The sequence below is a fragment of the Sinocyclocheilus rhinocerous genome, unplaced genomic scaffold, assembly GCF_001515625.1.
Source record: "Sinocyclocheilus rhinocerous isolate Xijiao unplaced genomic scaffold, SAMN03320098_v1.1 scaffold3470, whole genome shotgun sequence".
Classification (NCBI taxonomy): domain Eukaryota; kingdom Metazoa; phylum Chordata; class Actinopteri; order Cypriniformes; family Cyprinidae; genus Sinocyclocheilus; species Sinocyclocheilus rhinocerous.
This window is the reverse complement of record NW_015655997.1, coordinates 349,182-374,073: the sequence shown is the minus strand read 5'-3', so window position 1 is coordinate 374,073 and position 24,892 is coordinate 349,182. Positions and strand designations below refer to the sequence as shown.

Here is a 24,892-nt window from a genome sequence, read left to right as displayed (position 1 = left end):
GATGGCTATTAAAGGAGTATATCACATAAATCTAAAGTTATATATAGTTAACTGTGCATTAAACATTCAAAATATCTCATTAATCTTGATCTCGTTAATTTGCATGAAATATGCATGGTGGCATAAACTAACATAAAATTTTATTTGAATTAATTATGAACACTAAAAATATGCAATCTGAGTCTGACTACCTTATGATGCGTCACCCTAGACTTCTAGACTGCATATGAAATTTCTACGGACATTACGGTCGTATTATGATGTCACACTCTCCGCATACGTACGAATGGAAGTCAATGGAAAGACAAGTGTAGTGTGACCAGCCATTTATTGCCTGAGCACCTACTTAAGCTTTTGCAAGTCATTCTTCCAGTTTTTAGGTGTCCTTGCTGTAGCAGGTTTTGCAGTTTTTTTTCATGTTTTTTGTTCTCCAGAGGGGTTTTCCTAATAAGCGTGTTGAGCATTGTCACATGGCTTTCTGATACAAGTCAGTTCAACCTCATGCTGAGGGTAAGTAAAATAGTTTTTACATCATTGCATGTTAATCTCTGAACTGAGCAAAATAAGGATGAGTGTTAAAATTCCTTTCCTGATTGGCTTACAAGATCTGCCATTTGACCAATGACTGAGAGCATTCTCATTCTCTGTCTGGTGCTTGCAGTGCTGACATGCAGTCGAATGTGCAATATTTGTCTGCTTAACATATTTAGCATTTCTTTCATTAACATTTTTCTTCTAATTAAGTGAATAAATAAACCTAAAATAAACTATGCTAAATTCAACAAAAATAAAAAACTCACTCTCTACTCTATGTGAGAGAAAATACCTAACATTCAGAGGGTATAATATATTCCCACTGTATATGCCCAAACATGTTAATTCAATCAATTGTTTTACTTTCATTTTTGCTTTTCCCAACAGACAAAAAAAGGTCTGTGATACTCAGACCAAATTAGATAGGACGAGTTTTGTTATTCTTGTCAACTCAACATTCACATGCTGCTGCTAAACAATGTTTCACGGCAGGTGCTAAATTTTATTTGGGCCTCTCCTCCCTGACAGATTTCTATTAAACGTCGCTGACGTCGAAGTGGACGCCATCTTTGTCGAGGGCAGAGCAGCTCTCCATTGAAGAGGAACACGCGCATTGCCGTTGCAGTAACTCAGTCCCTAACAGAAGGGGGTTGATGGTAGTTCGCTTTTGAAATTCGCAGACAGATACTTCATTACTGACGGTCGTCCACCGACTACGGGATCAGGTAAGCTTTATTTAAAGAAGGAGATGAGGAAAAGGATTTGATGCGATTGATTTTTCGTCTTTCTTTTAGATTTGTCTGGCCAAAAAGTGGTTGACTTGAAGTCGCAGCGCAGGCAAGAGCAACAGAGGATGTTTTTTTTTTTTTTTTTAATTAAAGGAAATCCGTAACCTTTCATTTTGCGTATCCTTTTTAATTTAAGCTTGATGCACTGTTCGGAGGATGTCAGATTTTAGGGACACTCTTGTGTGGTTAATGCGGCACGATGTGGGCGGTTTCTGCGTTTCAGCACCCTGGACAGGGACTGCGTTTGCGCCACTGCGTTTCTGTCTTGAATTCACATCCAGCCCCTGCAGCTGAATTACCATTATATGTCTGGCAAAGTTTTGCGCAGAGGCGCCATCTAAATAATGATTGATTTTACCAGATGTTTAAGAGACGCAGATAGGTTTTATAAAAGACTCTGTTGAAGTTACAGCATCAGGCCATTAGTCACTGAAATGACAGTGAAACTAACGCCTGGATGTTTAATTTTGCAGCAGCATTTAATAACCAGATCGGCTCTTACTGCTTTGCCTGCCAGATTCATTTTTCGTCGCTGAATATAAATAAAGTTTTGATGGCATCGGGTGAGGATTTAACGAAAGTGATCAGCGATTGATAGTGGGGGAGGCCAATATGGCAAACTGCGACAGAGTGGTCGAGAATTAATGTGCGTGTTGCAGAGAAAGCAGTGTGGGGAGAGTCAGATGGGATGATGCAGTGATCAAACTTATTTAATGAAACCGATATATTCGGTGTCTGCAGACGTTTATTTGGACCAAATCATCTCAACCTTTGCCGTATGTATCTGATGAGGCAGCGGTAATTATCCGTGCGTGTCTTCCTGGTGGTAGACGATGGGCGGGGGCTTGAGCAAAGACGAGCGGGGGCGGATGCTGGAGATACCCTCACTCACAATGATTCTTTGGGCTCACGTATGACTAGGGATAGAAATCATAATTGCACGGTTCCATGAACGATTCTTTTAATACTTTTGAGGAACATAAATTTGAAAAAAAAAAAAAAGACAGTTTGTTGCTAAATAATATGATCATTTCAGACTTTTAATTATTTACAATTACAATAAGTAGCCTTAACTATTCAAACAAAAATAAAATGGTAACATATTTAATTCATTCATTCTTTATATATAAAATACCACTGATTACAACTGAACTCATAATGTGAAGCTACACATTGTCGTATGAACAACCCGTCAGTAACTACACTAATTTAAGTCTCACGAGACTTAACAACATAACACAATAACAGTTCTTTTGATTAATTGCCAGTCATTCATGACGAAAGTAATAACTTCCTGTTCAGAAACATGTCCGACTGATTTATAATTTGAGTCACATATAACTGACTCATGAGAGTCAGACATGTCGCGTGGTATGGTGTTGATTCAATAAAGAGCCGACTCACATGAATCATTCGATCGGGAACCGATCTACACTTGTACGTTTTTGAATTGCTAAAAAGAACCGGCTCACAAAGTCATTCGTAACCGCTCTACATTCAGTAGCAGTGCCAGAGCATTTTCGTGTTATAACCACATTGGCTTCTGAGAACCGTTAACGTACCGAATGTGACTAAAATAAAAATCGAACTGTTTCCGTTCCAAACCCTACGTGTGATGCAGATTTAACGATGCTCCCAAACCCAGAGCCATCTTCGTCTTATGACACATCCTCACGTGTTAAACACATTCTGGCTCACGGAATGTACTGATTACACAATAGTATTATCGCGAGCGTAAAATCCCTCCATTAACCGGATGTCCGTAACAACCCGAAATATCATCTAACCATCCAGTCAAATAGTACAGTGTGACTTGGGCATGTCAGGATACTGCAGAAGAGCTCTTTTTTCTGTGACGTGCCTTCCTCTTGCACATGCAAATGCTCTAAAGCCACGGTATTGTTACTCATCACGACTGTTTTTGGTCAATCCTTCTGTTAGTAAATGCGCACGCTGTTACTGACGCATATATGAGCAACAGAAAATGATACTTTACTACAATGAGCGCAGTATTGGGTTTCGCTTGTTCTGGACTGTATTCGTCTTGCGGCGGTTGTGAGAGACCGGCTGGCACGCTTCTGTTGTTGAATCTGATGGTTTAATGCGGCTTATCATGACTTGACTGCAGAGCGCAGGGCTGCAGGGATGTTCCCCGAATAAGTGGTGACTCACGCGAGACCAGACCGCGATTCATGATTCTTGAACCTTGATTTATAGATGCCCATTGCTACTTAACACATAAATATACATAATATTTGTACATTCCAAATAATATAACATTTAATGTTAATACAATTTAAACTGTTATCCACATAAACAAACAAAAAGATACAGATAGCATATAGCCTACTTATGGGTTGTTTATGCAAAGTGATTGTGAAAAAAGTCCAGTTTATAGGTTCAGGTTTTATTACATGTATTTGTTGAACTGCACATGTTCACAGATTCCAGTTTTAATAAATGGCTGAGCTCAGTCAGGAGTGGTTCACTTAAATAAATCCTACAAACCAATTAATATGTCATCTGGCAATTGTTTCATCAAATCTTGACAATGACAAAGACAGCGAAGTGCTTTATTATGGTTGCTCCAGTGTCTTAATTAATCACTGTATCAATGAAATGTTGTGATAGATATAATGAAAATGAGAAAATTAGAAAACCAAAGCTTTACCAGTAGCCTATTACGGGAAACTGCAATGTTATTGTCAATTACATGTATAACTATCACCCTACAGTCCTTGATTTCATATTCCTAATTACATATCACCCTTTAACACAAACTTGTTTTAGATTAAAGCACCAGCTGGGTAAAAAATGAGAACTGATTTGCAATTCCCCAAATTAAAAAGAGCAGCCGGTCTTGGGGGGCCACTGAACAGAATCTAGCAAACAATAACATGGGCTGAAGTACAAAATGGCTACTGGATATCTCTGTGACAGTCCTGCACAAGTGCACTTGGTTGAACACTCACAGATTGAAAATATGGACAAATGCGTCACGAGAGCATAAAAGACCGAAAACAGCTATGGATGAAAAGATGAGCAATGGGAAAGAGGGGGGGATAATGTTGGTAGAGAAGAAAAATAGGCAGATAAGGGACGTCAGAAGAGGGCGGCTGAGGATGAGAAGAGAAAAGACAAGATACCCAGAAGAATTAACTTGTATGATGCATAATGACTACAGAAAGAAGCCCCCTCATGGCAAACATCTCAGCCTGTAAGCTCTGCCCACACATGTGGGTTTCCCCTCCACCATCTGCAAATATCAATAATGCTGGAGGTTTCTGAGGGTGGAAAGAGAAGCATCATAAATTAGCATAAGGACTGACACTGTCCTCTCTCTGTGAACAATTTTCAAGAGCTCACAGTGGTTAATAAGTGCAGTCTTAAACTTACTGAATAAAAGTGAGATTAAGCAAAGGATTAAGAGCTAGCTGATGTAGTTTACTGTACATCATACTGGAAGAACTACTGAAAGTGTGTACTGCATTTGACATCTAGTTTATGAAAATGCTCATATAAGCCTTTATATTTGTGGTTGTGGTCATGCAATTGTTTCAAATATGTCAGGATTAAAACAATAATGAGTTTTGGATGATCAAAATGACTTTTCTTACCTGTGCCATTTGTCTTTGGTAGGCATTATCAGATGGACTTGTGAAATTTCATTTTATGCATTTGGCTGCTTTTGCAAGCTGTTAGTGTGAGCAATTTGGACGAATGTTATGGCATCTGTTCTGTTCATCATGCTCATAGCTGCAGTCTGAAGCCATTTTAGAATTGTAGCTCTTTTGGAGTACTGCGAGTTCAGGTAATGACGTTTTCTACAGTGTGGCGCATATATAAGACATATAGTGTATATGAAGGCACAGACAGATGAGATCATGCAGATGATTAATTCTTTCTCAGTTTACATGCAAAGATTATAGGCAGTCTGATTCCATTAAAGTGGAATCGCATTTCAGTATTAAGTAGCATGCTATAGTAAACACTACTTGGAAATTCAATATTAGCCTTTGCTTCATGTTTACATATTTCTTTTCAGGATTATTTGACTGTTGACCCATGCTTGAGATGCCAAACAGTCATTTGATAATAATACACACTGGCTCATTTAAGTAATAGGATGGAGAAAGACAAATTTGCTATAGTTAAAGTATTAACGCTTGTATTTTCTCTCTTTGCTCGTCAATCACTGATTTTTACACTTCACTTTCACTTTTTATTGTCTACAGTTTATGTGAATGTAGCTGAGCTAATGAAGCACTCTGTATTCACATAGAAGATATTTTGTGGCATTCACGATTATACATATTCCAAAAAATTGAAAATGGACAATTTAGACTGTCTTGAAGTAAATATACATTGTATTATTATTATTTGTTAATTTTTTAGCACTTTTCATTATGCTCCAATTAAGGTACTTCTCATTATGCTATTCATTATGTTGCAAAGAAGATTTAAAATTAACAATGCCCTGCAAAGCCAGCATTGTAAAATATTTATTTTATCTTTAAACCATGATACATTTACTTGAGATGCAAAATAGCATGGCATATTAAGACTTGTTGTCAAATATGATATCTCAGTTAATTTTTGTACCCTATTGGAATTTTATGAATTTACTTTGAGCATATGTATAACAAAATTTATGCTTAAACAAGAAAAATAATTTACTAATGAGGTAAGAAAAATAAATTAGATAGCGTAAATGTATGAATAGGATAGATATCTTACATGTATGTTCAAGGATGTGTAGATCTATAAAATAAATAGATTGAATCGTAATCAATCAGTTACTGGTGCTTTCAAAAAGAAATCTGAAAATGCATCATTTAATTGAATGGTTTATTTAATACAGCTTTAATTCCTTTAGCTAAATGCACCTCTAGGAAATAAGAAAATAAATCTGTTAGCCATGATTCTGTTGAGCAAAGGCTTTTGGCTGCTTCCTGGATCCTGGGCTTCCTAATTGCTTTTTAATGTCTATTGTTTATGACTCCGCAAATATTTAACACCTGCTGATGCTATCATTCAGGTGTAATTTTTTCTGTGCTTTCTTCATACCTCCCACCCCTCCTGTCTGATCAAAAAAACAAATGTCACAACTACATGATATTATCAGTGCAGTTATGAGATTTTCATATAAATTACTTTTGTTGGCACCCAATTCGCCTTTGATGCAATTGCCTGCAGTGTCTGTTGTTGAAGGGGCATATTATGTAAATGCAATAAGAGAATGTTAGGACGCCAATCAAAAAAGACTGGTTAAAGAAATGATATTATAATGAAATGGCAGTGGCAGTTAAAAACAAATCTTCTGCAAGTGTGAGGACGTTTAAATGTTGTTTTTAGTGGGCCTTTTTCTATAGAAAAAAAAACAAAAAAAAAAACATATGTAAATGCAATAAGAGAATGTTAGGACGCCAATCAAAAAAGACTGGTTAAAGAAATGATATTATAATGAAATGGCAGTGGCAGTTAAAAACAAATCTTCTGCAAGTGTGAGGACGTTTAAATGTTGTTTTTAGTGGGCCTTTTTCTATAGAAAAAAACAAAAAAAAAAAAACAATAGCTGCACCCACTTTCACGGCACTCTCATTCCTCTGCTGCTTTCTGATCATTAGTTCTATGAAGTTGCAATAAAAACGGGAAGGTCACACTCAAACAGACTGCATAGCCAGCCCTCCAATCATTGCCCTGTCAAACTCATCACTTCATCACTCGTAATTTCGCCAAGAACCTTGGAACCAGATGGGGAGGCGAAAGGGAACAGGGTGTCGGGTGGGGAATAGTGTCTGCTTTAATGGCCGTGTTGTTCATAAATCCATCCTGGGGCTTCCCCATGAGAGGGAGTGTGACTCTGAGGTTTACAGGCGGCGAGGAGGGTGGGCTCTCTGCAGTAGGACTTGATGCCGTTGCTTCAGAGCTGAACACAAATGGGCTTGTGAAATGGACTCTGAAATCTAATGCATTGGCTGCTGGATCCCCACTAAATCACAAGACACTTCAACCCAGTGTAAAAAGGGGATATAGATGAGGTTCCTAAGTTGCTGCAGTCATTCTAGTTTATGGAGCAGCAACATGAGTGCGTAGTGCCGAATCTGCTAGAAAGAATACTTAGTATGCAGCCACATGCACAACGGAATGTATAATTTAGATCAGTACTAATGACCGTCACAGATCTCAAGCCTAATGATTTTCTGTTAGAGAGTACATGGTCTGTTCTTGTAGATTTTCTTTTTAGTTTTAATGATGATTTTGTGGCATTTTTTAAATTATAAATATCTTTTAAAAATTGACCTTTAGTTGGTCCTGCTGTAAATATCCATTTTATTAAATTTTTTAGTTTTTTTGTTTTGGTTTCATTTTTGTTCCACTATGCTTACTGTTCCAATGTAGACTTAAATTAACAGTAAATATACATTTTAAAAAATATCAGTAAATATTTATTTTTACTGGATATTCATTGCAGTAAATAGCCCTTTTTTATTATTTATGTTTTGTTTTTGTTTTTTTAAATAGCACTTTTCAATATACTTACTGTAGTGTTCCAAAGCTGAATTAAAATAATCAGTGCTGTATTTGAGCATAAGTATAACATCATTTAATCCAATTTATGCTTAAACAAGAAAAAATATTTGCTGAAGAGGTAAGGAAAATAAAGATAACTCAAGATATTTTCTTATCTTGATACCTTTTTATATCTTAAAATATCTTACATTTATTTAATTTTAAGGATTAGACAAAATAATATTTTTTTTTGCAGTGTAGATAAGAAGGAAACCTTGGGGAAGCCTACCTCCTTAGGCTGGTTATATTATACTTTTCTATTTCTATATATTATACACATGATTTGTACAAGGAGTGTGAACAGTAAGAGATTATGAGACGTGTTAACAGAGCTCTGGGATCACTCCACGCAATCCTCCACTCAGGAGGAAGGGGACTGATGTTATTAATCACTTGTCATGAGAGGAGGGGGTGGCATCGCTCAGGCCTGTCCTCATCTGGTTGTATTGCCTTGTGAATAATAAGCCATTGCGATAGTTTACAGGTGGCTCTGACTTCATCCGTTACTTTTCAATCAAGGACAAAGCATGGCTGGAGACAAATGGAAGCATTAATGATAACATTAATGAATTTAGGGACCTCCCTAAATAATGCATCACCTGCTGCAGTTTATATTTTACATTTGTTCAGCTAAAACATAACTGCAACTGTTGACGTATTTATTACAATGAAAAAAATGTTGTTGAAACAATTTTCAAATTGCTAGTAAATGTCACAAATAATTACAAAGAATTGGCAAGTAACACATTGAATTAAATGTGAAATTTGGAAGTAGAAAGACTGAAATAGTATTTTCTTGTAAACATGCTCTAGTAAGCTTTGTTTTATTTAAAACTTTAAAATATATATATTTACAGTGTACAATAAATGTGCTTTTTTTGTAACAGTAACTTTCTGGTGGTATGCATGTTATTTTATGACAGGTTTAAATCTACATGAGAAAACACTTAACTATGCTGTCGATTAATTGTGGGATATGGTTTGATGGTAATGTCAGATGTTCATCAATTTGCCAAGTTTAAAAGGTAGCAAAACGAATAACATATGGCAAAAATCCAGATTTTGAGCAGGTTTCTCTTTCTCCTTTTTTCTGGCTTTGCATTGGTGAAATAGGATTCCCATAGAGACTCTGATTTTGAAACATGTCAAGCTAGATATCTCACTCTACGAGAGTCAATCTGTTGCAACATACATAACACTGTAGAGGGGAAATATCATAACCCGATTTCAAAGGTAATCTCGTAAAACACGTCTGTTTCGCCTGACTCAGAGATTTAGAGGTCAGGCATGATAAGTTCATTCCATTTCAGGTGATATAAGGTGAAGTTAGCGTTTAGCGAAGCATATGAGAAAAAAAAAAGAGCGAGAGCAACAACTTAGAGTGGTTAGTGTCTTAGTGTTGTAGTATTTAAGCTTTAAGTTTTGGAGGAGGACAGTTTTTGTTGCCTGCAGTGAAGGGAGAGGCTGCATGTTTGAAGAGAGAAAACAAAATGGCAGCCAGCTCAGAGACGGAGGATGAGTGAACACACACACACACACACACACACGCACACACACACACACGCGCGCAAACACGCACACACACACACAGCTATTCTAAAAGAACATGTGTTTGAACCATAGGGCTTTTCATTGTCTCAGTAAACAAACATACAGCTATATACTATTTCCAGTATTAATAACGTAATGGTCAAGTAATGCTCAGTAGCCTAATTTAGTAAGAAACTTCTCTTGTTATGTTTACTGCTTTTAGTCATTATTGTAAAACTTTTATTCCAGAAGTCTTTAACAGGAGGAAAATAATTGAGTCCAATTACTGTTTGATCTTAAATGTCCTGCTAAATATTTTATTGTCTCTCCCAATGATTATTTTAGTGGCTAGACATCATAAAGTATGTAAATACATTTATATTTTACTTTTACTTTAAAAGTTGAAGACCCCTGCTTTATTCAAAACTTTTTTTTTTACAGTTTACCTGTATTAATTTTCTTGTAATCCCTGTTCAGTCTTGTTGATTTTAGTTTGAATATACATGTTTACATAGTATTGTTCTGAGTGCCTCATGCTTCATCTGCCATCATTCAGCAAGCAGAAAATAATCATCAATTAAGCAGAAATGAGAGCATTTTTATATTTGCATTGTTTTTCTTCTATATTTAATGACTGGTAGTGCACTGAAAAAAATGATAGAAATAGTTACCACTACCTAATGCATTATTAATAATCCTGGCATATAGGCAACAGCTACAAATCATTTTAACCTGAAAGCAGAAGAGAAGTGCAAAATAGATAAGCTGAAAATACAAATAATAATAAAACCCTAACCTTTTGACCTTTCTGTTTAGAGAGCATCTGCTAACAGGTCAATAATTGAGGGTTCCATCCGCTCACTTCTCCGGCCTGCAGTGATGTTAGCTTTTTACATTGTTCAGGTTTAGTTAACAGACAATGCCAAGGCCTGCTAATGGTGTTATTCATATTCATAATACAGCAAGTAACATTATGTTTGCTCAGTTAAAAAAATGAGAAGACGAAAGATATGGAGGAGGAAGTAAATTAAAAGATTGTTTTCAGCAGTAAGGAACAGCTTGGAAGTAACCAAAGAAAGTAAATTAGCAGGAGTCCTGAGGTTTCACTGACCTAGTAAAGACAATTTTCCAACATTGTTTTGCTTTTCCGCATGAAAAAAGAGACAGTAAGGCACCTCTTTGTACTGGCCCATAATTTTTTCTCTGGTCTAGTCTCTCAAATTGCGCTCAGCTTTTAGGTTATTTCAAGAATACTGCCACAAATAATTCATTATGACATTCACTGACCTGACATTTTTATGCACTCATCAGAATCTGAATAAGATCATTCATCAGAGGTTGAGCGAGGGTATGCGAGAGACATTTTTATATTAGTGTTTCACTGGCACCAGCTAGGGCACCACAGCCTATGGTAACATACTGCAAATTCATCACAAACATGTTTCTATTACCCTGAGAGAGCCTGCACGAGTACACAATCTGGATGATGGGTCAATCAATTTTAGATTGGTGCTCCATGATCTTTAACCAAAGCAGAAGATGACATTCATTTCACTGGTGGAGATGGGAGTGTAATATTGCAGCCTTTAGAGTCTCTGGAGTATTTCACTGTAAAAGGTCAGGCAAGCATGTTAAATTTAATTGCTTGAGTACAATTATGCAATTAATGGAGGCAGTATCGCTCTTTAATACCTGCGTGGAATTCATTGGATATTTCACTGATAGTGTTGAAGGTTGAGTTGGATATTTGGCCAAAAAATATCTAACATGATAAATTAAGATATACAGTCAAACCAAAAATTATTCAGACAGCAGATATAATTTTTTATATATTTTTTTACTAGTGGGTGCAGGACACTATAGTTCATTTATGTAAGTGAGGATAGCAAAATAAAGTAAAATGTGACATATTATACCCAAACATTCTTCATACAGTGGACTACCAGTAAACAACCTGACCATGTTTTGCTTAAGTATTATCTGACATTATCAAGATGAATTTGGTCTGACACAGTTTAACTTAGTTCTTGTCATATTTTATTACCATTTTCTAAACTATAGCGAATAAACTGTGATAATGTTAAAGGTGTCTGAATAAATTTTGATTTGACTGTATATCCAAGTATAATTAGGTTTATTTTTATTTTTTTGCCACTACAGTAAGAAATATAAATAAATAATAAATAAATAAATAAATATATATCTGCCTTTTATATAGCCTTTATATATAGCCTTTTGTTTTACTTTTAACTCTGAATAAGGATGGCATAATTGCTCACATGCTTGTGCAGTTTAACACACACTCACAATTATTCGGTAAGCTGTTCTTTCTAGACCCCTTGAGATATCTTGCTAGCTGTCAGGCCAGTCTTTTCAGGAATATATCTGTCAAACTCACAGTTTCCATGAGGGACAAATTTCTCCTGGTACACCCAGAACCTCAGGGAAGAATTTAATCAGCTAAACACAGCAGCCACCACCTCAGCACTATTCGCAAGAGCATACGAGAAGAGGCGATGGACTCCTTAAAAGCAGACAATGTCCTACTGTCCATTTCATGACATTAGCCTGTGTGAAATGACTTTGTTAGATGCATAACTCGTAAAAAGACAGTATAAGTCATTATAATCTTCCTAATGAATTTAACATCTGTGGCTGTTTCTCTGAGGAAGATTATTGGTTTAGTGTGGATATTTTGTCTTTGTTAAAGGGGTCATATGATGCGATTTCAAGTTTTCCTTTCTCTTTGGAGTGTTACAAGCTGTTCGTGAATAGATAAGATCCCTAAAGTTGCAAAGACTATGCTTGAGGTATTCGGCCAATCACAACGCAGTGGATAGCTGGCCAATCACAGCACACCTCGCTTTTTCAGACCGATGAGCTTTGTAAAAATCGACGCGTTTCAGAAAGGCGGGGCATAGAGGAGAAACAATAATGTACAGTATGTGGAAAATAATGTGTTTTTTGAACCTTAAACCGCATAAACACATTTCATTACACCAAATACACAAAATAATGTTTTTTAGCAACGTCATATGACCACTTTAATTCTTAAAACTGGATGACACATTTCACTATTCAAGTGAGCTCCATCGTTAATGTTTTCCTTTTCTCTGTCTATGTCTGATTCTTTCAGCTTCCCCCAGACTTCCAATAAGACCCACTCTTCCCAGTTGGAGACCAGCTCCACCCAGCACACCCAGCAGCCATGGCAGATGATTCGGATATGCGCAATGAGCTCTCTGACATGCAGCAACGTGCAGACCAGCTGGCCGATGAGGTAAGGTCATTCACTTTCTCTCTTTATGCTACACTTTCAAACTTTAACTGGTTGCAAAAAAAGACTGCAGTGCCAACTAAGGAACCAAAACGGAGCTTTGTGCAGCACTGATGTGTTTCTGACCAATATAATGATGAATATATATATATATATATATACACACATATTTTACAGTAATGTAAATTTCCATTTTTTGTTTAAAGATGCATTCAGCAATAAAGAAATGAATAGTATTTTTGAAAAAAAGTTTAAGATCATGTACACTCACATGAGATGGAGACTAATAAAAAGAGTAGTCACATCAGCAGTCAAATAAAAACTGATTTATTTCACATGGAGCAGGTCTTGTAACGTGTTGGTGCTATATAAAGCACACAACGAATAAGTAGAGTTCCAAAAGTCTTTTAATAATAAATCCACACAGAAGTAACACAGGAGATCGCTGGAGTAAACTTAGCACAACACCTAACATAAACAATAACCGGCAAGGAACAAAGGGCAACTGAGGGCTTAAATACAAAAGGAATGTAATCAAATAGAACTGAAACAGGTGTGTGTGGCTATTAGTAACTATAGGAAAAATCTAGGAAACTCAGGAAGGCAAACGGGAACAGAAAACTTAATCGAAACAGAACAAAACTGAATGTCATGGGGGCCAGCTGAATGCTACTTCTTTTATCGCTGTAACTTCCTGTTATTGGACATTTTATAGAGTTATTATTAATTGTATGAATTACATTATTATAAAATTAGTATAATAAAATATTAGATATTTTATTAATTATTTGTAATTATTATTTATAATTATAATTTTAGATTAATTAATTATGGCTGACTCTGAATAATGCATTTCTACAACTGAAAACATTTTTACATGATGCTGCATCAATACCACTATTGACGACTGTCGACCAGTGCAACATAAACAATAATGTAAAGAATAAATAAATATTTTATTATTTTATTTGCTAAGTCATCTGTTTAGTTGAAGCAGACATTAAATTGATTTCGCTCTTATCCAGGTCGCTGACACAAGTTAATTATTTCACATTTTTATGCTCTGTTGATTGAAGCTTGGATAAATTGCTGTAATTTATGCTACAGATTTATTTATTTGTACACAGCTTGTTCTGTGGGCTGCGACTGTGAGATGTTAGAATCCATATTTGAATGTGTGTGTGTGTGATGTGTAGGGAGGGTTCACCTGTACTCTGCCTTACATAACGCTGCAGCATTTGCTCTGTGTGTGTGTGTGTGTGTGTGTGTGTGTATAAGAGCTGGGGGTGGTGCCTGTGTGTTTGCAGCCTGATGGAGCTCCTCACTGCCACCCCACGCTATGATTCTCACAGCTGAGCAGAATATTAAAACACAAATAGGACACCACACTGCAAAAATGTCCTCCGGCCTTCTGATCCACAGAGATATGAATTCATAATATCCAGACACTCAGTCCATGATATTTGTGTGAAAAATGCTGTAGATTTACTTATATAAATGGCATACTGTTGAAATATGTTCGGTATTCGTAATGTTTAGTTAGAAGGAAATGATTCATCTCCAACATTTTTGAAGAGCATTTATTTTTGGCATTTCACATCAGTGAGAGACAGAAAGATGAGGTGGTCATAATGGTGGATGGCCTGAGATATAAGGTTTGAAAGGAGAGGTGAATGATGTTCTGATACTTCAGAGCACTGACCAGAGTGACATTATTTCACTCAGATCGTTAAAAAATAAATAAAATAAAATAAAAAAATTTATTATTGTGCAATTGAATGTTCAGCCATTGAGCACTGCAGATTTTTTTGTACATTTTTTGTAGAGGGTTAAATGTTTTGGTTCGTTAGTGCTGTAAAGAACATCCATTGATTATATATCTATTATATTGTGTGTTAAAAATCCTCCCACACACTACAGCTTGTCGAGGTTTTTATCTCTGTCAGTTCCTAATGAATTCTGGTTTTAACATCTTTTTCCTCCCCCCCACAGTCACTGGAGAGCACCCGCCGTATGCTGCAGCTTGTGGAAGAGGTAAAGAGACATTTTATCATATTTATATTAAAATTATTTCTCACTGTTTGCATATGCTCTTTCTTTCTGATCACAAATGTTTAATATATGATCTGTCATAAGATATTTTTGAAAGAAATAAACACTTTTATTCAGCGAGGATGCAATAAATTGATCAAATATGACAGTAAAGACTTTTACATTTTTATGAAAGATTTCTATTTCGAATAAATGCTGTTCTTTTGAACTTAATATTTATCAAAGAATCCTGAAAAAATGTTCAATGGTTTCAGTTAAATATTAAGCAGCAACTGTTTCTTGAGCACCGAATATTATGTGACACTGAAGACTGGAATAATGGCTGCTAAAAATTCAGCTTTGCCATCACAGGAATAAATTACATTTTAAAATTTATTAAAATAGAATACCATTATTTTAAACCGTAACGATAATTAACAGTATTACAGTTTAGCCTGTATTTTTTGATCAAACAAATGCAGCCTCGGTGAGCATAAAAGTAAAAAAAAAATTATACATATATATATATATATATATATATATATAAATGAAATGTACTAAATTAACATGAATTAAATGAACATAAATTGACAGCCCTAGAAACTAAACATAATTATTTGGTCAAATTGAAAAAAAAAAAAAAGATTAATCAACAGATCAATACATGGATGTCAAGGATCCAAATTTTTTTTTTTTTACAAATATCTTATATCAGTGTATTTTGATCTTGAGAGCTTTAGTCTGCAGACGGAGCTGAGCACAAGCTGGACTTGGCTAATCTAGGCTAGATGGGTTGAGCGTGTTAAAGAGAGAAAGACCAGAGATGTGTGCATATCTGAGGGGAAGAACTGTGATGAAGTCTCCGCAGCATATCTCAAGGTCATATCGATAATCGCAGCCAATATCTCTGCAAAGAGCACCTCCCCATGTCCATTACTGATAAGTCGCCTCTGAGTTGACAAATAAACAAGTTGCCTGAAGACTCTAAAGCTGACAGACTGATAGACAGAACAAATCTGGAGAGGGAGGGTGCACATAGATCAAGAATAATTTGTCACCGCTGGCACAGTCGATCTAATTATGTCAGCCCATACCAGCCTTTTCATGTTTTAGTTAGACCAAATATTCTTGGCACTTATAGACGATCAGCAGTATTCCTGTGTTAGGCCAAAACTGAGGTAAATCACATTCATTATTTATACCAGTAGAAGCATTGAGTTTGTTCCAGGCTTTTACTGCTGCGTGGAAATTCAGCGGTTTATGGCACAAACAAATTAATCCCTGAGGATCCATTTAGGGCACATTGTGATCCCATCCAGAATGAGGGGGGTGCTGCTCCATGTCCTGCTGATTTATGCACTACCGAGCCTTACGATTATCCCAAATATCGATATCCTGTTCCCTTCAAAGCGCTGAAGCTGCACTTTCTGAAATATGTCACAGCTGCCTGTTATTTTCCAAACTCAAGGAAAAACAGCTCAGCAAATTTAACTTGCTGATCATTAGGTTCACGGAAAAGTCATATTTTGTAAATGGGGGATGAGATCTAGGATGCCAGTGACCAAATAGTGATGAACACTGGTTGCGTTTCTCATTGAAGACTAGAACAGTGGGAGCTGATTTATAACGCGGACCTTTTCAGGGTGCTATTAAATAATAAACACGTCATGGATGACATCTATAGCAAAATATGAATTGGAATCTCTGAGGACATCTGTACTGGCCTTTATGTCCTTGTGCTAATGTGCCCTAATAATTTTGACTGGGGTTTGGGAGGAGTAGGTGTCCTCTGTATGAGTGTAACTCATTTCATAAGCTTTAATGAAGTGACAGATGATTTGTTGTCATATTAACAGACACACCAAATAGTGTACAAAATCTGTCCTCAGTATAAGATGAATGAAAATACATTGCTTGTTCTGTGTAACACCTTCAATGAGATCACACTGTGTTTGTTGCATTGCCTAAAGCCACCTTTCCACTGTCTCCGACAAACGACAAGCGATAGACCGGAAGTCATTCATTTCCAATGGAGAGTAGTGCGGGTGCTGCGTGGAGTTCCAATCATATGCATAAGCGGAAAATTCAGATCCTATTTGAGCTTCGGATGCGTTAAAATATTTGAACTTCTGCGGTTAGATCGTACCCGACTGGATGTGATGTATTCTAATCAAAACTATGAGCGCAAGGTCAGAGACAGTGGAAAGGCGGCGTAAATATTTGGTTGTACTCCAACACTCATTTATTCTTCTAAACAAAAAAGTGGATTCATTCATTGCTGCCATTTTTATTATAATATTTCGTTGATGGATTTGAACTGTTTAAGGATGAATTGTCTCAAGCTACAAAAGCTAAAAAAATACTCTAAATAGATTCTGTCTCACATTAGCACAGAGAGTCCATTTACAAATGATATTGATCGGATTTGAACTGTTTAAGGATGAATTGTCTCAAGCTACAAAAGCTCAAAAAATACTCTAAATAGATTCTGTCTCACATTAGCACAGAGAGTCCATTTACAAATGATATTGATCAGAGCTGTATGCTCCACAGTAATTAGCGTCTGCTTATTTTAGTCTAAGGAAAAACAGAAGAACATTATGCAATTTGAAATGTCACCAGTACAGCCTCAACTGACAAAGTCTCTCTGAATGCCTCTGGAATGAGCCTTGTGTTTTGTGTGCTGAATCTCACCTCTTTTTCTTTGTCCTTCTTTACTCTCCACTTCACCCTCTTTTCCACGCTTCTTCTCCATGGCTCTTGATGCATAGAGTAAAGATGCTGGTATCAGGACTTTGGTTATGCTGGATGAGCAGGGAGGTAAGTGTGGATGTTTATTAGATGACAATTTTCATACATTCTTTGCACATAGAATTGTATAATATTGTATATGTCTTTAGCTTTTCATATAAAATTAAAATGTTTTAAAATAAATTTGTATTTTGAAATTTTATTTGTCATCATAATAAGCAACTATAGTATGTATCATAAATTGATTTTTAGCTTTATCTCAGATTTTCTTTCAGTTCATTCCACTGATTAATGCCTAAAGCAATTAAAGTCATTTTATGCAATGCAATTTTGATTTCCTCTGCCGTTTCTGAAGTAACTCTACATCTTTCACCTTTTTGCTAACACGTTTCCTCTTTCATTTAATATTTTTTCAGTATACTGTACTAACAAAGAAACAGGACTGACCACTACAACTGTCCATTTAATGTTTGCAATTAAAACAAATTTACTGTTCAGTTTAAAATGTAGTTGCCATCACATTCGTTTTTTAGGCCAGCAGCTTGTAACAATAAACTTTCAAGAAAACAAATAAAGCAACGATCGATTTAGCTGGTAATGACAAATGACACTCTTTCCCATAAACTGCACTAATACTCTTTTGTATAATCCCTGGCACAATTCTAAAATGATTAAAAACAGATATTACCTACTTTAACAGTGTCATTTCAAATCGACAAGGCTCTAAACAGCTTGCTCCTACTTTAAAAGCACACGCTACCTTGTTTGGCTTAGTGTTATTTTAAAAAATGACATAATTGGCCTTGCATTAAGCAATAGCTTCTTAAAAGCCCTCTGATTGGCTCCTGCGTGTGAGGACCCCCCCATCTGCGGCCAGTAATTAGTCTTTTCATAAAGGGAATGCAATCTCACTCTATCATCCCCTCAAACTGTGGCCTAAAGCTTATTTAAACTAAACTCTCAGCCCAGAGGTGACACTAAGCTAGGTTGTTATCATGGAATGAGGTATGTCAAAAGTTCAATTTCTTGTTTTAAACGAGAATTTATAGAATTTTGACACAAGGAAATTAATCGTCTTTAGGTTAATTTGCTTTGCCTAAATGAAAGTGCCTTTAAATGCCAGGGATTAAACAAAAGTAACTGATGTGGTAGGCTTGTTTCCTTTTGAACCATTCCCAGTTTGCCTCTCTCTTCCCTGTGACCGATACCTTCACTAAACCTCTTAACAATATCGAACACACCATGTCTGCACGACAAACACGCCAGACTGCATCACCACGGGTCACCAGCACTTCAGCCATATCATCCCCTAACCAAACAGAGACAAACAAACCATAAGCTGCACCCTCTTCCATTGTACTGAGGAGAAAAGGAGGCTGTCGGTTTCCAGCAAATGAGTCAGCAAACTACAGCCGCAAAGCATTGAGAGAGATTAGGGCACTGTTTTATTCTGCCCCAAGGTCTAATTAAAAAGACACTGTCGCTCTCCTGCAGTGGCCCTTATGGGAAAATATGTCTGCTATTGGCGGCCGGGATCAAATTCAAGCTAGAACTGCCTGTGTCCACTGTGACTTCATCCACTTGATGTAGTTTTCCAAGTATTAAATGTGAAAGTCAACCCATTTGCAACCCATTTTACTTCCAAAATGTGATGTATTTTGAGTGACAAAGGATAATAATGAGGAAAAATGTAGGGCAGGACTAGTTTTTATTTTTATTTATTGGGAATTGGTGTAGCATGTGCAGCCTCAGTGATGTCAGCAAAAAAAGGAAAATGATTACTTTTTAAATTAAAGATTAAAAAGACACTTGTTTTGTTTTTTAAATACATGGACAGATGAATCGTTCACAATGAGACCAGAAAAAAGCATTAAGTAAATAGAGTCCGTTTTGATTTTATGTTCACTATTATGCATCTGTAAATAAATAAAGGATGAAGTCTTGCTATTTTCACTCTTTCCTAACTCTTTTTTTGCATATGTAGGTTCATTCTAATGCATGCATCCCCTCTAGATGCATTGAACAAATTCGCATCCAGTTCAGCAGTGCTCATTTCTCATATATTCTTGTAAAACAAGAGCCAGTAAATTCATTCCACTGCTGTCATCCCTTTGTCCTGACCAGAACAACTTGATCGTGTTGAAGATGGCATGAACCATATCAACCAAGACATGAAGGAGGCCGAGAAAAATTTAAAAGATTTAGGGAAATGCTGTGGCCTTTTCATATGTCCGTGTAACAAGTAGGTAGTCTTTGTTCCTGTCCATGTACCAAGTAGGTGCTGTTTGCCTGCCTACCTCCCTGCCTATAAAAATAAATCATACTGAGAGGCCTGTAGCCCTATAGTCAGGCGTGCCCAGGGTGGCTTGCCAAGTTCACTACCCATGTCCTAAGCACAGACCATGAGCATGAGGCATGGTCACACATGCTCACAGAAGTAAAGTATAACAGCCCGATTGCCTTTGCTCTGGGTCCTTTGAGAAAGTTTATCAATTAAATGTATGAATATAAGGCATGCTGCACAACCCAAGGTCACCATTCTTTTAAAACCAAGGTATTTATGAACGCTAAACTAAACCAAACCACTAAAACTGCATGGATGTGCCAAAGTTGAGGTAAGTCACTAAATGTAGTCCAATACAAATTAATTTAAATAAAAGTAAATTATCTTATTATTTAACTTAATATTATATATCTTTATTTGATAAATTATTATTCCTATCCAGCCCATCCAGATTATTAAACATAGCACATAAGCGCAGCACTCATCATTTTGAGTCATTTGCGGAAACACGCGATTATAAGCAAACACTTTACTGTTTTGCGTTAATGATAAAATAAAGTCTTTGAATTATGCCAATTTTGTTACTAATTTAAATAATAAATGGCGTTTTGGCGCTCATTAATGTGGTGTGACATCGCTGTGAATGCCAAAGCGAGAGCAAACCGATGCTTCTTTTCCTAACTAATTATTATAGGACTAATTATAGGACGAAAAACATAAATGAACATCAAAGGACATATTAAAAGACAGTAAAACTTACTGAAATGTATCATCTGTTGTGTATTCCGTGTTTTAACCGCGAAAAGACGTCAATAAAACAGCACGCACGTGAACAGCATGTCACGTGACGTTGCATTACCTCAGGAAAACCATTAAAAAAATAACGAGAGTATCATGTCGCTAAAATTATTGTTAAATATATACACTGTTAAAATGCTTTATAGTTTATCTGAGCTGTTATTTAATGTGTTCAATGTATAGGCTAAATCTCCTAATTCTGTCATTATTGTTTGTAATAGAGGTCATTTTTTTAATGACAGCCCCCATTTAAATGATTATACCGTTTGATCGTCAAACAAATTTGAATAGAAACATAATTATATTATTATAAAGCACTTCTCTTTCATTCATAAAATATGTTTCTTGGTCAAATCGACTCAAAATGATAGAGCAACGCTCTCACACACACAAGATCAAAATAGCCTATATAACAGCATCTGCTTGAAAATTTATATTCATACACTAGCTTTTTTTTTTTTCAACTTTGAAAGCACATCCATCAATGCTACCTGTATGACTGCAATAGCATGTCCCTGAATGCCAAATGCATGCTCATGCATCTCTTGCTAATTGCTATAATTTGTTAAAGAATAATAATGCATAGTAACAATGCTGATGACAACTCCTACTGAAAGTCATTCAAATGATCTAATACTTTCAAGCCTGTCTCATTCATGTTGACAGGGATAGTTTTGGCAAAGAACAGGACACGCAGTCCAGTCTATAGCCGCAGTACTGTACAGTGGAGAGAGCCAATGCGTTTGCTGGTTCCCCAAGGGGAGCAGACGAGATCTAGGTCAGACAGAAAGATACAGTGCAGATATTCAGTTTTTTTTAATGTGATAGCCTGTCATAAAATCCCAGACTGATGCAGAGGCGCAAATGAACCCGTGCGCTTAGGGAGGTTGAATTTTGGGTCAGACAGTGGTTCACATTAAACTTAGTTCACATTTTTAACAAAATTACAGTCACTTTTTAAATATAAAGTTAAAAAAGTAATTATCTGAAAATCAAATTTTCAGGAGATTATTTAATAGTTGAAAGAAAAGGGAAAGTAATTTATTCTAGGTTCTAACTATCAATATTTTAGGCATTGTTTGCCAGTTTGAGTATTAACTGTTCCTTCACATAAGATAAAGCTCAACATGCTGTTTAGAGAGATTATGGAGAGAAGGCAGCCGGAGGAATTGTAGCTTTAGTCCGTCTCTATAAATAATACTGCAGTGGGAGGCTTGGCCATCTCTCTTAAGATAAATCAAGAAATATTAGAACTAAAATCTACATCAGCAACCCACTGCCAGAACAACAGCTGATGAATAAATCTGCCTTTTTATGCAAAAATCATCAATGTTTAGAATTTATAAATTAGCTTTATGATTTTCTTGACACAATTAGAATGAATTCAAGGCTGTCATATAGGAATCAAGTTCTTTATTGTCATTGTTAACATTGATAACAACGAGATAACATTCAGAGCAGCCTACAATGTAGAAGTGCAATAAGAGTCCAATTTGACTTAAGAATTTTGTAACAGACAACAGAGACATAGCAATTATTTCCATAAAATATATCACAGATTGTGAGATGTACAGTAGTGTAAATAAATACTGCAGCAATGCATAGTCCAAATCCAGCTATTGCAGTTGTGTAGAAAAAGAAGTAACAGACTATTGACAGACTATTAAATAAAATTGTTTGCAGTGGCAATTAAAATATTGCGTTCAATCTTACATTTGATTATTGTTATTCTGTACCTCACCTCTGGCCACTGAATGAACAGAATATTCCACTGCCATGTCTACAACAATAAATAGTAATAATCTATAATAGGTTGTTGTCATATTTGATAAGAAAGCATATGTTTTGCATAATTGCTGTGTAAAAGAGGCTATAATTACCAATAATTGATAGTTTTATTCATTTGTGGTTCTGGGTTAATAATCTCATAGCATTGCTGATCTGTCATTGTCTTTCCTACATTATAATATTCATTTTAACTCATATTTAAGAGTTAGAAACAACAAGGTGAGAGGTGGCCAGTGAAAGGGCAAGATAGGATGCGGTTCTCTTCCTCCAGTTTTTTTTTCTGTTGAAGTTATTTACACTTGTCTCCACTGATGTGGCAGTCCTGTTACTCTGTGTTGTCTGTCGCCAAGGCCTGTGCTCTTTGTTATTTGTCATAATTTGAGAGGGGTGACAGCTCATGTGCCATGGGGTGGCCAGAGGTGACCTCTGAGTCCCATTTTTCTATGTTTGGAAATAGCTGTCCACCTTTATTTACATCCCACATTTTCAGAAAGGTACGTGTCTCAGCATCAAGTATATGTATGTTATATGTCCACAAGATATAGCCTTACAAATTACAAAAGCCCCTTGAGAATGAGCCCATCCCTGTTATGCTTGCCTGGTAATCCATGTTTGTTGTTGATCTGTGAACACTGCTGCTGATATGGAAGTGTCTGGTTAACCTAGTACTCACGCTTCCCCCGACTCTGTGCAGAATGAAGAGTGGAGCCAGCAAGGCCTGGGGAAACAACCAGGATGGAGTGGTTGCAAGCCAGCCCGCCCGTGTGGTGGATGAGCGCGAACAGATGGCCATCAGCGGGGGCTTCATCCGCAGGTGAGAGGCCTCGGATTCCAGGACGCTTTGTCCAGAGGGTTAGCTGGATATGATAGAGGTTTGATTGTGCAGCTAAAAGGTTAAATAAATCTGGTCGCAACAGCTGTGTATGCTCAAATAAAAGGCTTAAGAGGTCAAATGTATAGATGTGTATGCAGTCAGATTTGAGAAATTATTGGCACTTGTGGATTTAAATTGACGTTCTGCTTTGCTTGTGGGTGCAGGGTAACAGACGACGCAAGGGAAAATGAGATGGATGAGAACTTAGAGCAGGTGGGAGGCATCATTGGTAACCTGCGCCACATGGCCCTTGATATGGGCAACGAGATTGACACCCAGAACCGCCAGATCGACAGGATCATGGAGAAGGTATAGACTGGCTCCAGATTCACTTGTTGGATTTTCTAATGATAAAACACACCATCCTAAATCCTATAAAAAGGGCAGTTTTAAAAGTCAGTTCAATATCTGTTTGCAGCCCATTTGAATTCCATAACACAAGTAATTGGAAATTACGAAATTAATATTTATTAATATTACTAAATATTATATTTTATTATATTATATATTTTACATACATTGTACATTTTATATATAAAAATATATATTATTAGTTTTATTAAAAATTAAAAAGACAACATGTATCAATGATAAGAATGTTCATTAATGAATGAAACGGGCAGTTTTTATTTCATGTTGAAACAATATTTTATATATAAAATTTAACTTCCATAACATAAATAATTGGCAATTACTAAACTTATAAATTACAAACATGCACCAAAGTTAAGAATGTTCATTAAATTAAATGTCAATTTTGATTTCATGATGACTGTAAAAATTAAACTATATATGTCTATCAGTGTTATTTTAGTATAGTTGAGATACTATTATAGTTTTTGTTAATATTTGAATTTGATTTTATGTATTTTCTGCTTTCATGTTCATTTTGGTTTTTAATTTTTATTTCAGTTTTTTTGTTATTTTAGTACATCAAGTTAAACTAAATTAAAATGATAAATGTTGCCTTGTTAACTAGCAGAAATAAAATAAGTTTAAGTTTTTTATTTCAATTAACATTTATTTCAAGTAACAAAATGTTTTTTATATATACTGTAGTTAACTATAATAACCCTGATATATATTTCTAAGTACATAACTAATAACTATTAATAACATACTGTACATATTACAACTGTGTATAATAGCTTGATTTTAATGAATACATCGTTGCTAATAAAGCACTATTGGAACTATTTCAGGCTGATTCCAACAAGACCAGGATTGATGAAGCCAACCAGAGGGCCACAAAGATGCTCGGCAGTGGCTAAGCCTCTGGTCTGCCTGCTTTTACCATCCGTGCAGTTTGTCAAAAGGCAATGCGCTTATCATGGTATTTACCTTCTAGGTTTGCACACATGCACATATCACCCGGCCCCCATTGTAAATGTCGTTCTATGTGTCGTCTGTCAGCTTTTTCAATGATTGTCCTCGTAAAATGATTTCTTGTACTCTGTATCATTCTTTCCAAAGGTTGTATATAGTGCTGACTCGATGGCTCTTACTCACTTGTGAAGTTTTTATTCTCTTTATTGCCTGTATACATATATGTATGTATGTATACATATATCTGCTTGTATGTGTATACATATAGCCTATGTATGTGTATATATATATATATATATATCACATTTTTGCTGGAGGAACTATATAGGAATGCTATA

At 36.0% G+C, this 24,892-nt stretch overlaps 1 protein-coding gene across 1 annotated transcript; it reads left to right on the top strand.

Annotated features, from left to right (window-relative positions):
• Positions 1-1,098: 1,098 nt before the first annotated feature.
• On the top strand, positions 1,099-24,672 carry LOC107719097 (synaptosomal-associated protein 25-A-like). Its single transcript, XM_016526432.1, has 8 exons — positions 1,099-1,259; positions 12,562-12,705; positions 14,695-14,736; positions 17,505-17,553; positions 19,609-19,726; positions 23,049-23,168; positions 23,393-23,537; positions 24,431-24,672. Exons 2-8 carry the CDS (start codon positions 12,634-12,636, stop codon positions 24,497-24,499), a joined length of 615 nt encoding a protein of 204 aa, XP_016381918.1. The 5' UTR covers positions 1,099-1,259; positions 12,562-12,633; the 3' UTR covers positions 24,500-24,672.
• The last annotated feature ends 220 nt before the right edge of the window (positions 24,673-24,892 follow it).